The 16,124-nt window shown below is 46.4% G+C and overlaps 1 protein-coding gene across 1 annotated transcript in view; it reads right to left on the bottom strand.

The window, feature by feature from the left end:
- Adam12 (ADAM metallopeptidase domain 12) overlaps positions 1–13,675 on the bottom strand; it is a 312,949-nt gene extending 299,274 nt beyond the window's left edge. The window contains exon 1 of the mRNA XM_050137344.1: positions 13,136–13,675. Coding sequence (XP_049993301.1) covers positions 13,136–13,226 — 91 coding nt within the window. The 5' untranslated portion in view covers positions 13,227–13,675. The remainder of the gene's footprint in view (positions 1–13,135) is intronic.
- Between the last annotated feature and the right edge of the window lie 2,449 nt (positions 13,676–16,124).

Here is a 16,124-nt window from a genome sequence, read left to right on the forward strand (position 1 = left end):
GAGGAGAGGAGAGGAGAGGAGAGGAGAGGAGAGGAGAGGAGAGGAGAGGAGAGGAGAGGACACAGTGCATGTATGCTGCCAATTTCTTAGCCAGCAGTGGTGGTGCTGAGGAGGAGCGTAACATGACAAATTGTGATCATTCTCACAGGATTTCTACTGAATAAATACACATTCTACTAGTGTTAATAAACATGCAAGACCACTGAGTTCAAAATCAATACCCCAACAATAAGTTAAAAGAAGCGTATCCATATGTAAAACAAGAATAGCCTGAGCTGGCCCCTGTAGAAGTTGAGTAACAGACATAAGGGGATTACTAGATATATCTACTTCTGTGTAGTTTTTTCCCCATACTAAAGATCTAGAAGTTAGAGAGATGGCTCAGAATGCAAGAGTGGTCCCAGAAGATGGAAGTTGAGTTTCCAGCACCTGCATCAGGCAGATCACAACTCCTGCTCGACAGATCCAATGGCCTCTTCCGCCCTCTGTGGGTACCCTGCACTCACGTGGCAGACACTTTCACAGACGCATAAACAAACAAATGAAAAAAGAAACCTTAAAAATAAATCTCTAAAGAAACCCAAACAAAAGTTAAAGACCTAAAACCACAACAGCCAAAGTGCTTGGGGCATCTAGACAGAGCTCCTGCAGAGCTATGCAAGGCATTCTGGGGAGAAAGATATCCAAAGTATTCTGAATATCATTATACAGAACGAGTAACTAGAAATGCCTGTGTCTATGACAGCAGCCTTGAGGTCATGAGAATGCTCATTCCCTGCCAAATTAACTGAGCTCTCAGCATGGGACATTATGCAAACCCTCTAGGAAGATCCTCATAGTCATACAAAACCCTAAAACTTCATAAACAATCAAGATGCTTTGAAAGGAAAGGAAGAATGGGAGAGATGAAGTCTTCTAAGAGTTTAGTATGGGCAGGGATACATCATCTCATGGCATCCTCGTAGACGACACTATGAGCAGTGACTAAAGAAGAAAGAGATTATTAAATTTGTCTGAATGGAAGAGGAAGCAGAAAGAACGGAAGAGCCGGAGGATGGGGAGGAGGCAGGGGAAACGCTGCCCTCTGAACCCAACACAGCTATTATACTCATTGGCTCACAGTAGCTGTGGTGACCTGTACAAGAACAAGTCAGGCAAAGTTCCGGAGCAGATAGGTAGAAGATCCCCAGGTCCCACCTCTGACTGAGAAGCTACTGGCACTTGGTAGCTTCTGGAAGATTGAGGGTCAATCTTTTTCAAGGATGTGGCCACTGGTAGGCTTCCCACGCTCCAGTGGATGGTCCCACACCCATGCAAAACTGGGCCGTACCAACTGGACTTAGTGGGTTAGCAAGAGAAAAAAAAGAGACATCAAGTTGGGAGGAGGATGTGCTGGAGGGGAGTTGGAGGAAAAAATGGGGGGTCTATGGTGGTATTTTTTGTATATGTGTATGACATTCTCAAGTACATAGAAAAAAATTTTATTTTGTTTGAGGTTTGGGGTTCCAGTCATTTCTGTTCTCCCAGCCCTGAGGGGTTTCCTGTGATGTGGTATTTTCAGGGTGAGCCCTAGCTAGCAGACCTCAACGTGGGATCTCTGTTCTTCTGAACATCTCCTCCTTAAATCCCTCTTTCAGGAACTTTGTTCAAGCAACAAGCCATATGGCCAACCTGAGCACTTAAGACCTCCCTGGAGACTGTGGAAGGAAGATCTCAGACCTCCTGTGCTGACCAGAATAGGAAGCAGACTCACTAACTGTTACTGTGATTATGGCTTATTTAGATGTGCACAAAAATAGATGCTGATTTCATACAACAAATAGAAAATATATTTCAGTTATAAGTCAATAGCAAAAGTTAACATTTAGGAGAAATTATCTTTAAAAATCTCTTTTTGAGTTCAGAAAAGAAGGAAATATTCAAAAACCAAACTTAAAAAAAAAATCACTAAGAGGACCAGCGTAATGGCTCAGCAGGTAAACCTTGGCCCTGTAAGCCTGACAACTTGAGTTTGACCCTCTGACCCCACAGTGGAAAGAGAGAACTGGCTCTGGAAAATTGCCCTTTGAACTCCATATGTGTATCACAGCATACATCAACCTTCAACACATCACATACACATACATGAAGAGAGTAATGTCTGCTCATCTAGACAGTTAGATTCCCAGCTCTGACAGGGTGGTTCACAACCATCTGTAGCTCCAGACCCAGGGCATCTGATGCTCTCTTCTGGTCTCTGGGCATGCAAATGGTGCACAGACATATGCAGGCAAGATGCGTGCGCACACACACACACACACACACACACACACACACACCCCTTTAACTTGGTAGAGAACAATTGAGAAAGATACCTGACATCGACCTCGGGCTATCACGTGCACATCCATGCATATGAGCACATGAGCACGTGTGGTGATATTTCATTCGTATTTTAATCAATCAAGCTTACCTGAAGATCAGAGAGTAAAACAGCCCCACAGACCAGGCAGTGGTGACACACACCTTTAATCCCAGTAAACACACCACTTTGCCACAGAAACCAGGCAGTAGTGGTGCACACCTTTAATCCCAGCCCTAGAGAGGAATATAAAATGGGAGGAGACAGCTCTCAGACAGTCTCAGTCTGAGATTCCTAGAGGCAGGATCGCCAACTCAGATTGAGATAGAGGTAGAGTCAGTAGCTGGCTGTTTTGCTTTTCTGACCTTCAGGTTGAACCCCAATATCTATCTTTAGGTTTTTATTAATTGTGCTATAAAAGCACAAGCGTACACACACACACACATACACACATCACAGATAAATGATTGATTTTCCCAGATCCCATCAAAGACAGATTACTGTCATTATCAACCTCAACCAGTCTTAAAAAGAAACTACTTTTTAGCAGTGTCTAGCATACTCAGAACCACTGGCGAAGTTCTTGAGGCCAAGTGATTGTCGCTGTGGCATGGTTACCCAATACTTAGCCATAGACAGACATCTATATCACCCCCTCCAAGGCTCAGGGAACATATGCAGAGGACATCAGGAAAAAATGTTAAGGTTCCTGGTAGGTTGACCAGGGCAGGCCCTACAACTCTACGTAGTTAGGTAACACAAATTGGACTTTCAGAGCTGAAGAGGAGAAGAAAGAGCGCTCAAAGTTGGGTAGGTAGGGGAGGAACTGGGAAAGGGAGACGATATGGTGAAATAATATGAGATTCTCAAAGAATTAATAATAATACTATTTTAAAAAGAGAAAGAAAGCAAAGGATGCTAGGTGCTGGAGAAGGGGCAGAGTGTTGCATAGCAACATCTTCCCAATTGAAACGTTCCCGCTAAGAGGGACTGGACTCCTGAGACTCAAGAAGTAAACAAAAGGTCACAGGTCTGAGAAATTAGAAATGAGAAGATTCGCAGAGGTCCCTCCCCAGCTTTGGAGCAGGAGTAGACAAGTAGGAGAGATGCCTGTGGCCAAGAGAGCTGGACCCCAGTAAGGAAATTTAACTCTGAGAAGAGATTTGGGGACTGTTAAGCTGCAGGTCTGGGGCTGTGGCTCTCCACTGGTAGGGTGGGTGGGCTTTTTCAGTGATGTGGCTGCTGTTCTGAGTTATTCCTGCTCTTGTAAGTGACCCATACTCCTGGTAGTAACCACTCACTAATTGTCCCTCCCCGTCCCCCAAAATGAAGGAAGGAAGAAAGGGAGGGAAGGAGGGAGGAAGGAAGGAAAGAATGAAGGAAGGAAGAAAGGGAAGGAGGGAGGAAGAAAGGAAAGAATGAATGAAGGAATGAAGGAAGGAAGGAAGCAAGCAAGGAAACAAGCAAGGAAGCAGGCAAGCTACAGAATAATATCTACAATATGACTCCAATTCTCAGTTCTATAATAAAAACACATAAAATGCTGGAACAGTGATTGTCTTTTGGGGGGTACAAGAATTGTGCATCATTTTTCGTTTTATTCTGTTTTCAGTCCATTTCTTAAATTTTCTGTAACCTTACTTGCTATGTAACATGAATGAAGAAAAATAAAGACTATGGAAACCTGAATAAGAGATAAATAACAATAAACTAGTCAGAGAAAACGTCTAAACAAAACTAGTCTGAGACCATCTTATAGTCATGAAAATGTCAGTTCAAAGATGAAAATATATCACATCTAGCTTGTCAAAATGTAAAAGCTAGAAACTAGCAAATACGCCTAATTTTGTGTAATCAAAACTCTCCAAGCAGGAATTTTTTTCCCTTTGTGAAGCCAATTTGAAAAGCAATTTAACAGAGTATATTAAAGTGGAAAATGAACGTACTGTACAACTCAGCAATTCATTCATAATAGGTCCCCTAGAGCTCAGGCTTCTACAGAAAGAAGACAGGAGGAGGATCCAGCAACGGTGATGTCAAACGCTGGAGAAAACAGGTATTTGTCAACAGAGGAGAGCAGAGTTTACAGCCTGAATTTACAGTTCAATTAGAAAGAGTGAGCCAAGTCCAAATGCCAGCAAGAATGAAGTCTGAAAGTACACCGAAGCTTACAGAACCCCAAAGGCTGCGAATGTCATGCGCGGTAAGGAACCGTTAGTCTAACATTCAGATACAAAATCCACATCAGGGACTGGTTGGAGGAATGCATATTCAAGACCCACCAACTACTCAGCAAGGAAGAAGGGTGACTGGGTGGGAAACGGGCGTGGAGCACACACACGTCTTGAACATTTTAGACCTCTAAGGTTTTGATATCCTGAATCACGTGTAATAAAATCCAGTGAGTAAGAATACAGATGTGTCACTTACAACGGGTCCTCTGCTCCATGTTAAGTTCTTTCTCAATCATCTTTTTCTCACTATACTAAATTATATTGAAATTGACCGAAAAATTGCTTTCTTTTGAAATGTTTACTTGATGCTACCTTTTGAATGTGAAACTCTCCCGCACCTATAGGCAGGGTCAGAGTTCATGTGTTTGAAGACGTAGGCTCCAGCAGTCTGCAGAGGTGCAGAGCCTCTGAGATGGGTCCCAACTGGATGACACAGGGTTGGGGGACAAGGGTCAAAGGTCAACCTAGTTCTTTGCTCCCGATTCACTGAGATCTGATTTTCTTTTATATATATAAAAGAGACAGGTTTCTCTGCATAGCCCTGGTTGTCGTGGAACTTACTCTGTAGACCAGGCTACCTTCAAACGTAGAGATTTACTTGTTTCTGCCTCTCAAGTGATGGATTAAGGCATGTGCCACCACCGCTTCGCTTATGGTCTGGTGTTTCTATACCCCAAGTCTCTTGGAGCCATGAGCTGAACGAGCCCCTCCCTTTCAAGTTGCTTCTGTCAAGCATTTTGTCACAATGTCAAGGAAAGGAACCAGCAATATATATCTTAAAGATATGCCTGCTCCATGACCCTTTAAACCACAGACTGGCTGGAGAGATGGTTCAGTGCTTCAAAGCAGAGGACCGGAGTTCATTTCCCAGCACACATTGGAGAGCTCACATGGCCTGTAACTACAGCTCCATGGGATCTGACACCCTCGTCTGGCTTCCAAACGCACCTGCACTCCTCTGTATGTCTCCTGCATGCTCTACATGAAGACACAGATTCAAGTACTAAGGCATTTACTTATAAAAGAATATATCACAAGACAATTCAAAATCCCAATGCAAGCTCCAATAATATTACCTAGATATGGAGGATTCAAAACAAACCAAGTAAAAGCAGGTTCTCAGATCACGTCCGAGCTCAAGTGAGCGTAGACAGTTGCCCCACACACACACGTGTGTGTGTGTGTGTGTGTGTGAGAGAGAGAGAGAGAGAGAGAGAGAGAGAGAAAGAGAGAGAGAAAGAGAGAGAGAGAGAATGAATGAGTGAATATGTTTAAATCCTCTCTGGCCTTGACTGCCAAATGACATTAGAATGTTTTGGGTTTGAATGCTGAATGGTGCTTAGCATACTCTGCTCAGGGACACCAGCCTCTGTAGAGGGCCATCTAAAGGGTAACGGAGGTCAAAGCCTCGGCAAGAAGCAAGCCGAAGGTCCAGGTATCCAAGGAGGCTGCCCAATTTTTAAAACAGTTGCCAGGAAGCTGGGCTCTTAATGTATAACCTTGGGATGACATAAGAGCTTAAAGGATAAAAAATATCAATATGAGGCTGAATTATTTAGCTTCTCCTCCTCATCTGTCAACTGAAGGCAAGGAATATTGGGCATTAAATAAAGTCCAAGGAAACAGGATGAAAAATGACTTGCAGGAAGTAGGAAGGTTGAAACAGCGGTCTGTCCGAAAGCACAGGGCTCGAGCGCACATTTGAATTGGAAAGCAGCATCTCTGATCTGCATTACCAATTCTATTGAAAATCAGACGGATTTCCAATCTCCCTGCCATGAGCATTGTATTATGCCAAAGATAGAGTACACAGATTACAGGATGTTTACCGTGGCTGGGGTATGGCCTACTTTTCCTCATGAGATAGCGTAGAGATGGGCTTGCATCTGTGGCCTTCGGACGCCATCTGAAGCCCCGGTGTCCACTGCTATGGGAAGAGGGCAGGAACAGGACAAGCTGCAGGATTCTCTCCCTAGTGCTGTATGAGATTTTGGCATAGTGCCTGGCACAGGTGCCCTCAGTGGTTTTTGGTATCTCCATGCTGCTATAAAAACTCTGGGTTTTGTAACACTCATTGAACATATAGAATGAAACAGCTATGCGGAATGCAGACCTACCAAGACTGTGTTCACCTCACTTCTCAGTCCTGATATCCAGAGCTGTTTAGCCCTGCTGTATGCGGAGCAGGCTGAGGGTTGCGGGGCTTGCCATGTGCCTCCAAACTCACTCAGAAACACTTCTCAAACCTATCTTTGGAAATAAGAGACATGGTGGAAACAGCACTTCTTTAAAAGGCTCCTAGAATACACTCTGATACAAAAACTTTTTTTTTTTTTTTTTGCAACTGTTATGAGCTCATTACAGCACCATCTAGGGCAGGAAGAAATCTACTTAACTTCTTTAAATGACGGCGCTTCCGTGCTTGAAAATATTTTTGCGTGCAATTGCCACAGCTGTGGCATTTGTCTAATTAGGTATACGTTGACTTTGAGTTTTCATGGATTTTTTTTTTGAAAAGGAAGTTTTAAAACATGTTAAAATGGATTTAATGTTTGTTTCCACAAGGAAGGGAGGGAAGGAGCCAAGCGATGGTGGGAGGAAGGGAATGGCAACTGTGGTAGCAGAGGCGTGGCTGGCTCCTAGCTGGGCAAGGCAGAGGCCCAGTGCTGCCCCATGTCTCTCCGGAAACCACCGTAAAGCTATGGATATCCTAGCAACAACAATAACCGTAAGAAATGAAGACTATTGAAAGTAAGAAGAGACACCATGCTTTGGGAGACGAGTGGCTCTGGGCAGAAACTTAGGGATAAGATGCACCAGCCGGGTCCTGTCCTGGGGCGGTTTGAATGAAAAAGCATTGGCCCCAAGTTTGTGGAACTGCTCTGTAGGCTTGGGAGGTGTGGCCTTGATGGTGAGTGTATGTTCCTGGGGATGGGATTTGAGAGTTTAAAGACTCCCACCATTTCTAGTTTGTTGTCTAGGCTTCATTTTTGCCATTCAAGATGTGAGCCCCCAGCTTCCTGGTCGTGCCACCATGCTTTGCGCCTTTGCTCTGCCATCCTATGGCAAACTCTAACCCTGAGGGACTATAAGCCCCAATAGATCATTTTTTCTATAAATTGCTTTGGTCATGTTGTTTTACCATAGCAATAGAAAAGTAACTATTGTATGTCACTAGCGCCTTTCCAGAGGGAAAGGAAGAGGGGAAGGAGGTAAGGAAGGTGGAGAGGAAGTGATCCTGACCTCCCTGGAGAATATGAAAGTGATTAAAGGCAAGAAGGCCATGCAAAGCCCTGGAAGGGGCCCTGTGCACCTCTCAGGGAAAGCATGGGCCTGGAAAATGAGAATTCGAAACTTCAAGTTTTTTGCAAAGCTGGAATGGTGGCTGCCTGCCTCCCCAATCCTAGGACACAAGAACGTATCCAGGAGACACAGCAGCACAGAATTTCTGGGCTCGCAAGTGCTCCCATCCCCATCACAACCTGGATCCTGGAGAGGAAGGTTCACGAGGGACTGAAATAAAAACAGAAACATTAAGTAGAAACAAAAGTGATGAGAACATGATATCTATCCCCATAACCCTGTTCTGTCGTACTACAAGGCCTTGTAGAGCCAGGCTAAAACCTCCAGCACTAGATAGGGGGATTTATTTGTTTGTTTAAAACAAAAAACTGATCGGCCCGAAGGAAAACACACTTATGCCAGCACAAACACTGTGTGGAGGTCTCCCAATAAAATGTAGCCTCCTTCCCTCATCAATAAACCCATCTGCAGAAGCACATAGAACATCCAACCAGCTCAGAATCCCATTATTAAACGGCAACAGTGAGCTGAAAGTCAGATGTTTGAAGAAAGAGATTCTTCCAAGGCGGAAAAGAAAGCATCTCAAAATTCACAGTGACCCTGAGGTGAACAAAGAGTGCCTACCACCCAATAACATATTTGGAGAGCTAACAGAAACCGTGTACGCATGACAAGAAGACATGGCCAGTATCATAAAACGAAGGCAATTTAAGTAGCAGAAAGAACTCTTGGATATGAGACGGTAGTAGACATCTTTCAACAGAATGGGGGTAATTACAGAGCCACCCACCCCCCCCATAGAATCAAGTATAGAATGGAAGATAAGGAAGAAGACGAAACACTGAAGAAATAATGCGAGAAAGCAAAGGAGAACTTCACAACCTGGCATCCCAATCTGACAGTCACGCTGAGCTCCCAGCATGACTGTCAGAAAGAACACCGCTAAAGCACGCCACACAAAATGTGAAAATCACAGGTAGAACAGAGGATAGCAAAAAGAAATATATTTAAAAGATGAACAATGAGTATGTTTAGAAGTTTCTCATGTTCTCAAGTGGTAGCGGATATAGAGGCAAAAAAGAAATTTCTTATTGAATACCGAGGACATATGACCTCTATCAAGCTAGTAATCGAGGATGGAATGGAAAACACAAAGAAGAGAGACTGGAATGTTGACATTACCCTTGCATATATATATAGAGGTATGCATATACACATATACATATACTGTATCATATTTATACACACTAATGAATATGTATGTGTGCATGTATGTGTGAGAGACAGACAGAGAGAGAAAAAGAGAGGGGGAGAGAGAAAGATCATCTTTTATGGGGAAGAGATGTGTTCGGCTTCTTTAGATTATTTAGCCTCATTGCTTTTTTAAAAAATAAAATTTTCCACAAGGAAGGTCTAGAAGCTGAATATCTGTGGAAGGAAGAAAATATCTGTATGTCAAGTGTGGCAATAATTTTATACATGCAAACATATACTCGTGTGTGTGTGTTTGTGAAGGGTACAGTAGACACAAGCTTTCTAGTAGAACTCTGGATTTTTAGACATGCCTGTGTGCACAGCTGCGCATATTGTCTCTTCCAGAGTCCTGTGCACACGACAACATCCTGGATCATAAACCGCCAATGAGAGCTGTGAATCTTCTAAAAGGCTTATAAAAATATTATTTTCCTGAAAGAGGAGGGTAGTTGTAGGTCTGTACCTTTTGCCTCTTTTTGCCCAACTGCTGCTTAGAATGCAGATATAAGAATAAGAGATGCAGCAGCCAGCACGAGACCAAAAGGAAGTGAATGTAAATGCAGAAGCCAGCATCTAAGAATGGCAGATACAAAGAATGAGCAGTACCCCTGATTATAGCACTGGCCTGTAAAACCCGTGAAACCACTCTTACACTGTTCATCTCATAGTGGCTTTTCATGCAAGGAAAAAAAAACTGCTGCAACAATAGTTTCTGTTATTTGCAACTAAAAGCAGCCTTCATACATTCACAAGTTATCAAGGAACTATCTTGGCCTAAAGAGATGGCTCAGCAGTTAAGAGCACTGGCTGCTCTTCCAGTGGACTCAGGTTCTATTCCCAGCACCTATACCACAGCTCACAAATGGCTATTGAATCCAGTTCCAAGGTATCTGGTGCCCTCTTCTTGCCTCTACAGAACACGACACAAAGCATACACATAGTGCAAACATACATGCAAGCAAAATATCCATACATATAAAATATTTTTAAAAATGTGTACCATCCAAATAATCTTTCTCAGAAATTTCTAGAACATGTATATAATATTTTTTTAAAGGAAGGAAGAAAAAGCTATGTGCTCAGAAAAGAAATGAGGCAATATGGAAGGGATATGAGAGAACTTCCCAGGCTCTTGGGTAAGGATATCATGTCTCTAAAGGATAACCAGTTCGTGGGACTGGGGAGACAGCTCAATCGGGAAATTGCTTGCTGTGCAACCATGAGGACGTGAGTTCAATTCCCAAAATCCACACAAAAAGTTCAGCTTGATGGTGTATACTTGTAATCCCATGGCTAAGAGCAGCTTTGGGTAGATCCCTAGGGCTTACTGGTCAACCAGTCCCACTACTTGATGCATTCCAGCCAGTGAGAGACACTGTGAGTGGTACTTGAGGATTGACACTGGAGACTGTCTTCTGTCCCCTACATGCACCCCCCACAAACTCTCATACACATAGAAGAACACAAAAGCAACATGAGGATTCAAGGCAATATCACCCAGGAAAGGAAACTCACATGATCTGATTCAGGATGGACTGCTGTAATGAGTCTTTCTCAGTCCCGTCAATACTGACTCAAACTTCTTATTGGTTATGAAAGCTCAGCCTGTAGCTTAGGCTTGTTCCTAACTAGCTCTTATAACTTAAAGTAGCCCATTTATTTCAATCTATATTCTATCACGTGCCCTTGCCTCTCTCCCATCACGCACCTTCGGTTTCTTCTCTTTGTCTCCTGGCATCTCCCTCCTTGCCTCTATTCCTCCTCTCCTTTTCTCTCTGCCCGGAAGTCCCGCCTAACCTCTTCCTGCCTAGTTATTGGCTATTCAGCTCTTTATTAGACAAATCAGAGGCACTTGGGCAAAAAACACATCTTCACAGTATTCCAAAAAAGGTTATTCCACAACGGACTGTATTCACATTGGTGACAGTGAGAACACCCCACGTGAGGACAAGAGGAACAGCAAGCCTACAACTCCATGGCTGCTGTGATGCAAGTAAGCTACAGAGGGGCAGAATGATGTCGGCAGCTGGATGGGAAGATGTAAGAAATAGAAGGAGCAGAGAGGGAAATTCACCCTTGTAGTTGGTGGCTTATTGTGAAAGGGGGGCTCAGGGGCGATGTCAGCACGAGGCATCGGGAGAAGGCAGCAGATATCAGTGCAGCGGGAAAGGTTGCTATGAGAAGAGGACTTGGGATCCAGGACTCTGTTTTGGACTTGTTTGGGCTGAGCTGTGCTGGAGCTCATGGCAATGAACGAGGATACAGTCAGATTCAGGATATGCTCAGCCCTCAACAAGCAATGATCCCTGTCTTCTGCCAACATGAATAAATGTTTCATGTGTTTACATCTTAAACATCTTCCGTGACACAGTTTGGGGCATGGGTTGAGATTTGATCCTGAGACTCCAAGTGTAAACATGCCGTGAACTTGGAATATTAAACCACAATACTTAAAGCCACTAAAAGTGTGTTGGCCTTAAAAACTTTGCTGAAGCTGTCTCTATCCCAACGCAGGGCTCTGTCTACCAAAGCTGCAGCCATGAAGTAATAACACCCCCCCAATAATTCCACACTATTAGTTTTATTTAATAAACATTTGCCTCTAAAAAATATCAGCTGTGCTCGGACTTCTGTTTATGTGTGTGAAGCATGTGCCAAGTTCAGGCCCACCTCAGGCATACTTTGAAACTTAGTTTACATGTTTCTAAAGTACAGTTGCTGTAAAACCTTCAAAGGAATCAATTTGTACAAAACTCTCTCAGAAACACCTTTGACTTCAGTTTTCATCTGCAGGTCCCAGAGTTCTCTAGTCTTCGGTCTTGTTGCCTTTCTCACTGGTACTACCTTGATTGTGCAATCGTTTAATTTAATCACCAGTTTGCCATGTTGGTCTCTATAACTGTATAATTTACATTATTTATATTTGTGGGAGCTCAGATTTGGTGACATTATGGCAGACACGCTGGGGTGGAGGGTAACAGTGACAACTGGGAAATAAAACGTTTCGTGTTGGAAACAGTGAACGACGGAGGGCTAGCAGCTGAAAACCAAATGCCTGTTACATAGAATCACAAAAACCTGAGTCTGAGGCCAACGCGAATTATTCAGTGGTGAACAGCGCCCCTAGCGGCAGAAGGGAGCCAGCAGCGATGGTGACCAGGGAAGCTCCCGAATTTTAAAAAGGCACCTGCTGTGAGTTCTCATTATGCAAACAGGCTCCACAGGTGCCCGGACTTTAAGAAGCTTCAACTCAGGAAAATACAAGTCTGTAAAAAACGCCTTTAATGTATGCACTTTCGTTTAACTCCGAAGTGGGTTCTCGCTCTACACGAGGTCTTGATGTAAGCGATTATTTATCACCAAGGATGAGTAAGAGGGACGGAAGAGTTCTGCTAAAGTTTGATCGCTACTGACAGTTTGGGCGTGAAGCGGGAGATCCGTTAGGGACGACGTGGGAGAGGAAGTCAGTTAAAACAAAAAAAGTAAAGACCGCTGCAGGTACACACCTGTGTGTGCTTGTTTGCGGGGCAGGAGGGGGGATCATCTGCGTGGCCCCGTGCGTCCCTCAGCTGTGTCAAGGCGGCGGTGGAAAGAAAACCTCGTGGGGGGTTGACTCTAACGCTGGGTGGGGGAACTCGCTAACCCACCGGATCAGTAAAACTACCCTACGCACACCCTCTCAGGCGACACGTGTAACTGTCAAGACAGTGAAAGAGCCTTGGGAACAAATCTCACTCCAAGACGGAAGGCTGTGCCATTTCATCCAGACACTAGCTGTTCCAAGACCCTAAGTCAAGTGTCTTCTCCGCACACACATCCCCAACCCCCGGAGAGGGCACCTGGCAGGGGACGGGTGTCCAGGCGCTGAGAACGCGAGCCGGGGGTTCCGCAGATGCGCCCCGGTGCGTCTCCTCTCCCCGCGGCGGTGGCACGCGGAGACCCCAGACGGGGTCCAGGTGGCGGGAAGAGGACGCGCGGGCAGCCGCCTGCACGGGTGACTTACCTCGGGCCGTACGGGGCGCCAGCAGGGCCCCGGCCAGGGCCAGCAGGAGGGCGCGGGCGGGGGGCGCGCGCCTCGGCGGGCGCTCTGCCATTGTCGCCGGCCTGGCGTGCAGCTGCTTCGGGGGCCCAGCAGCCAGCGCTGCAGCATCCCACGCGGGCGCAGAGCCGGGGGAAGTCCTACTGCCCTGAGTCTGCCGCGACCCCCTCACGCAGCGCCCCGGCCGCGGAGCTGAGAGTCTAGCCTTTCATTTTTCAAAAAAAAACTTTCTCCCCTCCCCGTGTGTGTGCGTGCGCGCGCGCGCTACTCTGGCACGAGCCGCCCTTGACCGTTGCAATAAATGAGCAGCCTGTCCGAGTTGGCGCCGGGGACCAGCGATCTGAGGGCGGGCCTGAGCAATGGTTCCGCGGCCAGCAGTCGCCGTTCTCATTACCACGGAACAAATTAGCGTCTCCCCCGCACCCCGCCCGCCAGCGGCGTCCCGCGGGTCCTAGAGACCGCTCCGGGGTCCCTGCCCGCCCCGGTCCCGCCCACTCCCGGGGGCGGCTGGATGCAGAACGTCCCCGGACACCGAGTACGGGCCGCCCGCGTAGACCCGGCTCCGTGGCGGCGACGGCGCGGGAACGCACACTTCCCAGCCTCAGGATGATGTGGCCACGGGGCCTGGGCGCAGGCAGCCAAGAGCACACGCGGCGGCGGGGTCCAGCTTTCCAGACTGAGGCTGGAAAGGATGACTGGGCTGTTAGCTGCTTGCTAGCCGGGAACCGGCGAGATGCGAGGTCTGGGATGTAGTGCACAGCCAGGCAGATTCTGGCTGCTGGGTCCCAAGGCCCCAAACCCGCACCTCACACCTGAGGAATAAGATTGAATTTACAGCACCAGGCGCTTAGGCACGGTGCTTTTGGTGTAATACTGTTTTTGACGCTGATAGATTGGCCAAAGTTTCCTTTCGGTCGTCTAGACCCAGGAAAAGGTCCAGATACCTTCCAACTTCACTGATCTTAAGAAGCTGGTTAGAGATTCAGACTCCAGCCACGCTTAGCGATTTGTTCCCCGAATCCTAACATTTGGGGGCCTGACACAGGAGGATTATTTCACGTTTGAGGCTAACACAAGGAGCTACACCGTGAGTTCTGGGTCAGCCTGGGCTATAAAGTGAGATTCTGCTCCCACTCCTCCCCCCCCACACACAAATCGATGGTGGGCAAGGCTGGTCAGGGAAGAGAAAATGCCAATTGCCAGGCATCCCCTTATGTCTTCAGGATGAGCTGCTCCCCCAGAGCACAGCTAGGCAAGTGCCAACAAAGGGATAAAGGGGCTCGCTTCACCTCAGAGCTCTAGCCGTAACCCCATCTTAAGCCTGACAGTTTTTTCCTCCTGAGAGCTATGTGAGAAGCAGCAGGAGCCAGGCAGACAGAAGAGGCAAGACATCTAGAGAATGGTAGCCACTGTGGTTCCTAACCCGGGTACTTCTTAGAATTATAAGGACTCAAGAGGATGCCATCCCAATCCAGGCCAGCGAACTCAGAACCTGGCAGTTTTCCAAGCTCCAGCAAGATTATACAGCAGCTGAGGTTCAGGCCAACCCCAGAGATTGTGTTCTGATCCTACAAGCTCCCCTGTGCTGGAACAGTTGCCCAGCACGAGAGAAATGGGGTTGGTGAGGGCTGGGTTCCTTACTCTCTCCTGGAAACCCAACTTACTTACCAGCTGCCTCCCACCAACAGCGGTCCATGGTGGTCTCTTGTCACGGCCACCCTCGTCCCGCAAGGATGACGCGACCACCGGAGCTCTTCTCACTGCAGTTTATTCCAGGACTTTATTCACTTTCTCTCTCTCTTCCCCTCTCTCTCCTTCCTCTCCTCTCTCTCCGGGCAAACCTCTCCCAGTCCTCAAGTAGGCATGGACTGCCAACCCCGAACTGCCAGGTGGGCACTCCCCATAGGTTCACGCATATGCAGGCAGCTGATAATCATTGCGTGATCATAGCATAGGTCAGGCCTTAGCCATCTCAGGAGTTGATTATACATCTCCATCAGGTGTGACTGCAGCGCGCTACAGTCTCTCACTTCACATATGACACAGGACCTTACAAAGTGAGCTACTTCATGCTCAAGTTGGAAACAAGGCCCAGGAACAGGCACCATTTGAAATCAACCTTGTGTGTACGTCCTTGTGTTCATTCGGAACTGATAATGTTCCATTAGGGACTTGGGAAATCAAGCTGTAGAGAAATACTTCTCACCTTCAAAGGCTGTTTTGTATTTTTGTTCTGTTGTGATGGTGTTTCGCTGTACAGCCTCACGGCTGTCCTGGAACTCACTATATAGACCACACTGGCCTTGAACTCACCAGGATCTGCTTACCTCTGCCTTGCAAGTGCTGGGGTTAAAGGTGTGCACGGCCACGCCTGACAGGCTTTTCAGTCTTGGAGCACAACCCAGCAAAACATCGTGACTGGGCAGTGTGTGCGTGATAACTAGGTTTGATTACTACATTATTATGCATGACGTATGGTCTTTATGATCTGTGATAGAGGATGCCACCTACATCCTATCACTTCAATGTACAGTTGTGCCAACTGGCTTTCCTGCAGCCACACAGTGAAGAACCCAGTCTCAGACCTCCTGTCTTTGGTGCAGCCTATGTTTTTTTGGCCCTGGGTTCCAACCTTCCCTCTTAGTGTAGGCTAAGCCATACCTCTCGAGAGGTATTAGCCCCGAGGACCTGATGCGAAAGACTTCCCACCCACCTGCTCCCCAAGGTACTCAGTAAAGACATCCATCCTTTGGCCTTTTACATTTGGGCTCTGCTGAGAAAGATCCAGAAGGACAGGTTTATGTAATCCTGCTGTTCTGTAGAAGATCAGAAACACCAAGCAAAGGGCTTGGAAGTTATTTCCTTTGAGGTCACCAGGACATAAATGGCTTTAGGACGGACTCAGCCATTAGCCCAAACCACTGATCACAGAAAGGGATTGTTCATGTGTGCT

This window comes from Alexandromys fortis, unplaced genomic scaffold (genome assembly GCF_014885135.2).
Source record: "Alexandromys fortis isolate MF-2015 unplaced genomic scaffold, M_Fortis_MF-2015_v1.1 scaffold_3, whole genome shotgun sequence".
Classification (NCBI taxonomy): Eukaryota; Metazoa; Chordata; class Mammalia; order Rodentia; family Cricetidae; genus Alexandromys; species Alexandromys fortis.